Source organism: Sinocyclocheilus anshuiensis, unplaced genomic scaffold, assembly GCF_001515605.1.
Source record: "Sinocyclocheilus anshuiensis isolate Anshui unplaced genomic scaffold, SAMN03320099.WGS_v1.1 scaffold2038, whole genome shotgun sequence".
Lineage (NCBI taxonomy): Eukaryota > Metazoa > Chordata > Actinopteri > Cypriniformes > Cyprinidae > Sinocyclocheilus > Sinocyclocheilus anshuiensis.
In genome coordinates, this window is record NW_015547765.1 from 238,013 (window position 1) to 247,686 (window position 9,674).

Sequence of the window (9,674 nt, forward strand, 5' to 3'; positions counted from 1 at the left end):
GCCATCTTTTTTCTTGGTCCGGTATTCTGTCACGGTTGCACTACTGAGTGGAGTGCGGAGCAAGTTTTTTTTTTTTTTTTTCTCTGCCTTATTCTTGGAATATAGTTTTAAAAACAATGTCAATGATATATCATAAAGTACCCAATAAACTGGTATTTAAAAATCAAGTATAGTATATAATGTACTGTATGTAGAATGGTGACTTGGAATGTCACAGGTGGATTCTGCTCCTCCCAACAACAAGATAAATTCTTTGTGTTTTCTCATCAGCTGTACAGTCTGTCAAAACTCTGACAGGAACACATGAAAAAAGAGAAAGAAGCAGGACACTAAAAAAGTGAATTACCTCAAGGTAAGCTCTAGATCTCACAGTTGTTATCAGAGTTGTTATTTTGTTTAGTAGGAAGCGAGCAGTGAGTTATTTAGCATATTCTTTTTTGTATTTCTGTTGCTGTCATCGGTGTTTATGCTGGAAATAAACATTTTGAAGGCAAACTGTAAAATAAAATAAATAAATAATAAAGAAATAAATAAATAGTATCAAACGTTCTGTGTAAATCTTTATTTTATTTTTTTTTCTATTCATTATTTGCAGATCACTATGAGGAACTTGAAGAACAAGACTGAACGCTCCCATAATGGAATCTTAAAAATGGAATTCCTATGATGCGTTCTTCAAAAACAAAAAAATGTGGTAATGCAAGGCAAGATTTTGCCTGAGGGCCAAATCAGGACCAAGAAGGGTCTTCACTAGTCGAGCCAGTTTTTCATCAAAGGTGTGTAAACATCGGCAAAGTGTTAGTTGTACTGTATTACATTTATTCAGTCTGAAAACTGGTGGGTTGATTCTGTGAGCAGTGATATTGATAGGTTATTCTGCCTTGTTTGTAACATTTGATTGGCCAATATTGTATAGTAATTAAATAAAATATCATAAAAATATTTTTGAATAGTATAAAAAAACAACAACAAACAGTTTCTGTAAGTGTCCTCTCAAATGCCTTTTGGAAAGCATTGTGCAGATCAAAAAGTACATAATATATACAGTACTTCCGTCTCTAGCTACCTGTAAAACGTCATATCCGTACATATGACTCAGCAACCATTTTTGGTAACTTAGTCGCCGCTAGTTGCCATTAAGAAATTGTTTTCATTGTTGAAATTGTTCAAGTGCCACGTTTACATTTCAGTGCTTCGTCTGAAAAAAAAAAAGTACCATGGGACAGAGGTATGTTTGAGACAAAAGATTGAGATTGTCAACGCCATGCGCTATCGTTAGTGTAGCATGAAGCTAACAGCTACATTGTTTGTAAAATATAATTTATTGTCTATTAGGTAGCATGAATTACATTCATTACAGATAAATATATGAATATCCCCATTGTCTAAAATTGGTAGACGAGATTTTAGAAAATCGATTGGTTAGAAGGCTTGAATGTAGTTCGGTCGAGCTTTACAGTGCAGTAGGTCAAAGAGAGAATGGACTAATTAGGTGTGTGGATCAAATTTTTGCTGTTTTTCCTAGTGTACACTATTATTAATAATAATAATGAATAAAATAATAATTCATTTTTTATTATTTCTGGACCTTTTAAGTAAAAAGCTCATTTTAGGTCCTACGTTGGTCCATGTTTTATTCAAACAAATTATAGACGAGAGATAGACTTTCTTGAATGACAGGAAGAACATGATTCACAGTGTCGACTAGAGAGGTAGATCCAGTTGCTTTGCAATAAGTGTGAATATTGCTGAGATATGGGGGCTAAAAGTAGGTTAGCAAACTGTTGATGTCTTTTTATCTTCTCTTTCTACAGTTGGTGCATAATCATCATCATCTCTGTGTTTCTGCTGTATATCACAGGTGAGATTTTAAACATTTTAAATGAAACTTCATGTCACATGCGGAATGATGAACGGTGTGTTTGCTGTTTTTAGGTGCTTTCTCTGCTCCTGTGAGGGTCACAGTTAAAGGTTTTGTTGGAGACTCTGCGATCTTGTCTTGTTCGATCACTGAAAGTGAGATTCAAGACAAAATAGAAGAATTCAACGTACACTTCAGAGACGATGAAGGCAAGAAAGTGTGTGACATCATTGGAGGTAGCATAGCTGAAGACCAAGAGCCAAAGTACAAGGACAGAGTCGAAACGTTCCCAGAGGAGTATAAGAAGGGCAACTTCTCCATCAAACTCAGCAGTCTTCAGCAAACTGATGCAAGGAAGTACCGCTGTAGCATCACAAGGGACATTACATCACACGACACATTTCAGAAAGAGGTCATCACAGAGCTTCATGTCAAAGGTGTGTATAATCTGAGTTTCATTGAAAAACCATGATTGTGGTTTAAAATTCTGAATGTTAGTCTGCAGTTGTTAGTGACTGATCAAACTAATGTTACAAACTTTGCCATTGTCGTTTTGGCCCACAGATAAACCAGAAGGAAAAGGAAACCATGGAGAACCATCATTGATTGTGTTGTTGATCAGTTTTCTTTTCACTCACATTCTGCCGTTTATCTGAACAATTATTTGTTTAGTTTTTTAAGTGTTGCAGGGTTGAGTTTAGATCTGCTCAATCAGCCAAAGTACATTTTCAAGTATCTTTACATTAAGAATTGTCATTGTGGGTAAATTTTACGAATTTTTCACGAAATGTAAGTTATGAAACATTTGCATTACAAATAAAATAAACGTTAACTGAAATAAAATATGAAAACTGTTTTTATTAAAGCTAGTTGCCAGAGCAACATTTCTCCTTTTAATTGGAATTTGTACATATATGAAAAATAAAAAAACATTAACAATGACAAACACATAGTACTAAAACTTTCAAATTAAAATGAAAACTGAAAATTTAAAAAAAATCTGAATAAATACAGCTAGTTGCCAGAGCAACATTTCTCCTTTTAATTGGAATTTGTACATATATGAAAAATAAAAAAAACATTAACAATGACAAACACATAGTACTAAAACTTTCAAATTAAAATGAAAACTGAAAATTTAAAAAAACTAAAAATATTTATGAATATTCAAAATATGAATAAAACTAATTAATAATAGTATACCAGTGATACTTAAATGACACTGAATGTTTATCAAAAATTGCCACATAGCACTTTCATCAAATATCAAATACTGATATATGTTGACCCATGTAGAGAAGGTGCACCAAGAAAAGAGTAGTTTTGACAAATATTTTAAAACGTAAAATAATGTACGCTATTATCAGAAAAACTGCTTTACTACAAGAGAGGTTGCCCAATGGAGGCTGCCATGTTGAGATCACATGACCAGATAAACGTATTTTTATCTCAGTAACCCCCCTTTGATTGGACAGTTTCAGTTGTGGAACAGATTGATGGATAAAAACATCTGCATAATAGCTAAGGTAGAAGGATAAAATGAAAAGAGGAGCAAGGAAAAAATTATGCAAATGTGGAGCTTCCATCTAGACATGAGACTATTACCGTGGCATTGTACAATTACCCTCAGCAGCCCGTAAAATAAAAATTTTAGGTTTAGATGTCGGTCAGACAGCCTCTTCCTGAATAAGCAGTTGGTATTTAGCCAAAATATCACTCATAATTCCACTGCTTTTCAGAGGAATTATGTCTTTGCTTTTCAAAGACATGCTTAGAGCAAAATTTACCTTTACGCATCTCATTTAATCAAAACATCAAGCATATCTTTCCAAGAACAAATTTATTTGCACTATTCCAGGCAGCACAGCACTGTTACACAACAGAGTTAATACAACAGTTAAATCAATTCAACACCTAAAATAAAATATATTAAATAAATTACATTTTGTAACTCAAATATGACATTAAATTAAATTAAATACAAATACTATTATTTTAAATTAAATAAATACAGCTAATGCATACATTTTAGTGCAACTGATCTGCCTGGTGCAGGAGAGGTATTTACAACTAGTAAATAGATTAGTAAACAATCCACTTCAATCTCATCTCATCAAACTTTCAAGATTCCTGAAAAAAACGCAAGTTATAGAGCCTGTCAGGGTATGCGCAACATTTTATTTTATGTTTAATGTAAATGCAAAAGAGGTTGTTTCTTAATTAATGTCATTTTACGTTTATTGTTTTTGTCCATTGTAACTTATCTGGAAAGACACATTTGCAATGTTTTGCAAGCTGAATGACTGAATCTAAAGTCTGAATCCAAATCAAATCCACTACAGTAGAGGCCAGTGAACAGACTGTACTTATGGCATCTACCCTGATTATAACAGGCCTGACATGTAATATGAGGTGTGTGTGTGTGTGTGAGTGTGTCCAAATGGTTGTCATATATTATATCTAAGACACAATGCAGTGTAATTCTGTGGTTCCTATGTGGTCCAGTAAGTACGGAGTAGAAAATAATAATATTGCAAAGTCAAAGCTCACTGCAATTAAAGCACACACTGCTGAACTATATGCAGTCAACACTCACACACAGAGCAGAACAGTAGCAGAGAAGAGAGGAATTAACAATGCAATCCTCCCTGCTGGGGTTTCACCTCCACTGTTTGAGCCTGGCTTTTGGATTTTTCTTGGTTTCTCTAATACTAAAAAACAATGAAAGAAGAATGAAAAAGAGTAGCATGTAGGCTAGTACACACTCACTGCACTTCACAGTGTGGAAAATCATCAGGAAATGCACTCAAACTCTAAAGGTGAAATGTGTAATTTCTGTGCCACAAATGATATCAAACGAAAGTTCAAGAATAATCATTTGTTTCCGAACAGGTTTCCCAATCACCTAGACAAATGTATTTTGAGTTGTTACTGACTGATTTCACATTTGGATTTCAGATTTAGTTTTGATTGTTTACTGTTATGGGCATTATTTTGTTTGTAAGACAACATTTAGTTTGCCAGATTTAGGTTTCTTCATAATCTGCTATTTTGTTTTAGAACCTGTTATTTTTTAGTTATTATTAAACATGTATTTAGTCATTTTGTCTTAGAATTTATTTTGTTTGTTTTATGTTATTTTGTTTTATAATCTTTTATTTTGTTAGATTTGTTTTCGAATTTGCTATTTTGTTTGTTAGATCTGTTATTTTGTTTTATAATATTTTGTTTTGTTGATCAGACTTGTTTTAGAATTTGTTATTTTGTATTAAAATTAATTTAGCCAGATTTGTTATTTTGTTTTAGAATTTATTTAGCTTTATAATCTGCTATTTTGTTTGTCCGACTGGTTATTTTGTTTTATAATCTGGTTGTTTGTCAGACTGTTTTTTTTGTTGTTGTTATTATTATTATTTGTTGTTGTTTTGTTTTAGAATTTGTTATTTTGTTTGTCAAATTAGTTTTTCTTCCTACAATATGTTTATTATACATATTTGTTGTGTTTTTGTGAATAGTTTTGTTTTGGGACTTTTGTTTTTTGTTTTATTTTTGGGTCTAGTTCAAAACTTGCTCTTTTTAATTTCTTGGTCATAATACACTTCTTAACTAAACGGTTTATTACAGGTAGCCCCACCCCCAACCCACACCATTGGTCGAGGCAGGAATTATGTGTAGGACTACTTAAAACAAAAAAATGGGATAAGAGAAAATGTTTTAACATTTGAAAGAAATACACATTTCACCTTACTTCACACTTAAATACCAATCATTGATTTTTAGGAGCAAATTATAGCAACCATTTCATCACACCTTTGATTTGAAGATTTATGCATTCATTGAGAACAAACTCAGGGATAAAGCAGCAGTACGACCCTTCATCACTTTTCTGAAGATTCCCAAGCTTGAGGGAGAAGTTTACTTTCGAATACTCTGCAGGGAACGTTTCAGTTCTGCCCTTGTACTCTGGGTCCTGCTCCTTAGTCATCCCTTGGCCATTTAGTATGTCATAAACATTCTTCCTGTCCTCATATCTCCAGTGTGCAGTGATGTTTGTAAGTGTTCTGTTCCCAGGATGGAACGGCAAAACTGCAGAACCTCCAATAAAACCCTGAACTACTTCCTGCGCAGATGCTGAAACTAAAGCAAAGACAGACCAGGAACATGTGAAAGACTGACTTAAAACTCAATTCAAGCAAATATCTGCAATTGTATGTGCTTACCTTCATTCAAACGTAGTATAAAGAAACAGATGAGCAACACACTGCAAAAAAACAAACACAAAAAAAAACATCACACAGACATAATAAACTGTGATAAACTTCTATTCCCAATATTAAAGATATGCCTCAGGATAGTATTTACTGTTTATTAAAAATAGCTTTTTCTGAGGGGACTAACAGACTTCAACAACAGCTACTGCAGCGACACAGAGGTCAACAAAACGTCATTTATGATGACAAAAGTGGGTGATGAAACCTACAGTAGTGAAGTACATATTGACCAGAGGCTTTTGTAGAAGTGTGAAGATGCAAAAGACGTTTTGTTAAATTCTGGGTCGCTTTAAATTAACTTGGCATTTATTGAAACGTTTAAACTAAATTCTTGCATATATATATATATATATATATATATATATATGATGGATTCAACTAAAATTAACTGCAACAGTTTGACGTCAGATAATTATACAAACACATAAACTATAATACAGGTTATAGTATATAGGCATTAATATACGCAATAACACTTGATTTACTTTAATTAATTTTCATGAATTTTTTAAATGAGTTTTATGTTCAACTAGCCTGGTCAGCTAGTTATTAGAAATAAACGCAAAAAAAGAGACCTAACTGAGCAACCAGACGGATCATTTTTAAACGGATGCACTGGAAATTACATTTCTTTGTTCCTGGTAATATTTAGGACACGTTATCATTGTAATAGTATCGATATTTATTGATATATAACATTAGAGACTGATGCTTAGCTAGCACAAAGCCTCTAGCTAATCTTAAAGGGGTCCTATTATGCTTTTTCACTTTTTCAACATTAGTTAGTCTGTAATGTTGCTGTTTGAGCATAAAAAATATCTGCAAAGTTACAAAGCTCAAAGTCCACTTCAAAAGGAGATATTTTATTTAACAGAAATCACTTTTCAAAAACTACAACGAACGACTCGTTTGGACTACAATGCATATTTTCCGGGATTTGTGATATCACAAATATCGACGAATGGGACGAGACCTGGTTGAGCTGCACTAGAGAAGGCAACGAGTGTTATCACTATGTCGGAGACACGCTAGCTTTCCCAAGGCAGACGAACGCCAGTTGATGAATTACAGTTTAAGTCACTTCCGTGTTGGCTTCACGAGAGAAAGCGGGAGGTTGCCGCTTGGTCTTTGTCCTCAAGGCCAGCGAATAAAGATGACTACTGCTAGACGAAGATAATTTCAGCACAACATACCTTTTGAGCATGATGTACACATTTATAATAGTATAAACAGATAGTTATTGGAAAAATTATGCTGACATTTCAGCTGTAATATAAAAGTAAAGCGTGTTCGTTATCTTTTGCATACTTGCAAGACAAAAAAATCCTCAACTGCGCATGCGCGCCAGTTCTAGTTGTTTACTCACAGGTTTATGTGTTTATTGTTGTGTAAAATAAATAATTATATCTATATAAATAATACAGTATAATTTTTGTATATAACCCTTGACGTGTTTGGATTGTTTGTGTTGCATATAAGCGAGTTTTATTAGGGTATCTAATTTAAGATGCTTACCTATCTAATAAATAAATAATAAAGAGCTACTCTGCAAAAACGAACACGTTTGAAACAATAAAACCACTTAGCCTATACCTATCTCCACTATGAAAGATATGCGCCAAGGTACTAATTTAGTCAAAATATAATAATTGATATGGGCATATGCAACATGTCAGCCTATGCTGATTTTTGTCCGACTGTTATTTTAGTATCACCGAAACACGAGTTTTTATTAGGCCTATCATTTTGAATCAGTTTCTATTTTTATATTTTCCTCTTTAATGTTAATTTTACTTAAAGTTTTTGTATTTTTTTTAAATATACAGTAGTTTTTGTTCATTTTGATTTCAGTTTTAGTTTTAGTTTTAGCTATTTTAGTAGGCCTGCATGAAGTTAAAGGGGTCATATGATGCGATTTCAATTTTTCCTTTCTCTTTGGAGTGTTACAAGCTCTTGGTGCATAAAAAAGAATTTGCCACTCACGATTCAAACGAGTTTTTTTGGGCAGTGTAGAGTAGTGCTTGTTGTTTGTCATTTCTCCGATTACAAATGCAGACATGGTTTTATGTTTACGCGGAGCGATGCAACGCAACGCATAAAAAGACAGTATAAGTCATTATAATTCATAATTATGTCCCCACTGGATGCAACAAATGCCTCGTTTATAATGGGTTTTAATGTTTTTGAATCATCGCTCCGGCCTGACAGGGCATCACAGTGTGTTAAGGGGCGTAACATTTCCGTCTCACGCTCGAGGTATTTGGCCAATCACAATGCACTGGATAGCTGGCCAATCACAGCACACCTCGCTTTTTCAGACCGATGAGCTTTGTAAAAATCGACGCGTTTCAGAAAGGCGGGGCATAGAGGAGAAACAATAATGTACAGTATGTGGAAAATAATGTGTTTTTTGAACCTTGAACCGCATAAACACATTTCATTACACCAAATACTGTTCTTTTTAGCAGCATCATATGACCCCTTTAAGCTAAATTCTAAAGAGAAATGCTGCCTTGGCAGCTAGATAAAATATTTTTTAAATATATTTTATTTTATTTGAGATGACGTTTACTTTATTTCATAACGATGTTTTTTTTTTTTAGTTTCAGTCTGTTTTTAGTCAACTATAATAAATCTATTATTAATTTCACATACATTGAAATGCCAAACAACAACAACAAAATCTAAATCTAGATTAAATTATAATGATGCCAAAAATGTCTAGAAGGTGGGGCATTGTAAATAAGTAGATAGATTTTTTTCGCATAAGTAGTTTGGCATATTATTCAAATATGTTTGAATGTTGTTGCATATAAGATACAACATCTGACAAACAAATGATGCTTGAATATTTCTCCAGCTGTACACCAGATGGCGCTGTAACGATTTAGATTATTTACCCGCCCACCGCCAAACTGCAGAAGAAGAAGAAGAAGAAGAAGAATTGGGAAGGACGTCGCACATAAACAGAAGAAGGGATGCCCACTTCTTAGTGCACTTATTGCTATTCTGCTGAGCAGAATGATTTAGCAGTGCCTTCACCCGTTCATAGCCCATGCCTGATATTTATAGAGCGAGTCTCAGACAGCTGTGTGCTGTAAGTATGGAGTTTATGAAGCTAATATCAGCTCAGATGTCTAACATTAATGGCCCTGGAGTGCAGCAGCCAATGCTACATGTTTAAACTGATTGACAATAATCACATTCATGAGCTCTAGAGCTTCTAGACACTTTTATTGTGATTATTATTTCTAATATATAAGATGTACTGTGTGTTTGAACAGTGAGATTGTAGCAGTTTGGATTGTAAAATGGGCATATCATTTTTTTTTAAACAGTCTTACAAAAATAGCAACCTTATGTGAATGAGGCATTTGAGGACGTTTAATGTTATTCTGAAATATTTCACTGCTTTTGTCACTGCTGTTCACTTATAATGAAGTAAACAAGTCTAGTTTCTGAATGAAATTAGCAAGAATAATAATTATGGAAGACCGAAAGATTCCAAAGCTGAGTTGCTTGGAAAGATTTAAATTTTTATA

General features: G+C 33.5%; 1 protein-coding gene and 1 long non-coding RNA gene across 3 annotated transcripts in view; both read left to right on the plus strand.

Moving 5' to 3' along the window:
- Nucleotides 1-1,795: 1,795 nt before the first annotated feature.
- LOC107704536 (uncharacterized) lies at nt 1,796-2,618 on the plus strand. Its single transcript, XR_001635969.1, has 3 exons — nt 1,796-1,861; nt 1,936-2,298; nt 2,426-2,618. It is a non-coding gene; the product is annotated as an uncharacterized LOC107704536 (long non-coding RNA).
- Nucleotides 2,619-9,066: 6,448 nt separating this feature from the next.
- The window catches only part of LOC107704544 (sentrin-specific protease 7-like), a 46,721-nt gene continuing 46,113 nt past the window's right edge, over nt 9,067-9,674 (plus strand). For both annotated transcript variants that reach the window (XM_016507482.1, XM_016507483.1), the window contains exon 1: nt 9,067-9,229. In XM_016507482.1, the coding sequence (XP_016362968.1) occupies nt 9,188-9,229 (42 nt within the window). In that variant the 5' untranslated portion in view covers nt 9,067-9,187. The remainder of the gene's footprint in view (nt 9,230-9,674) is intronic.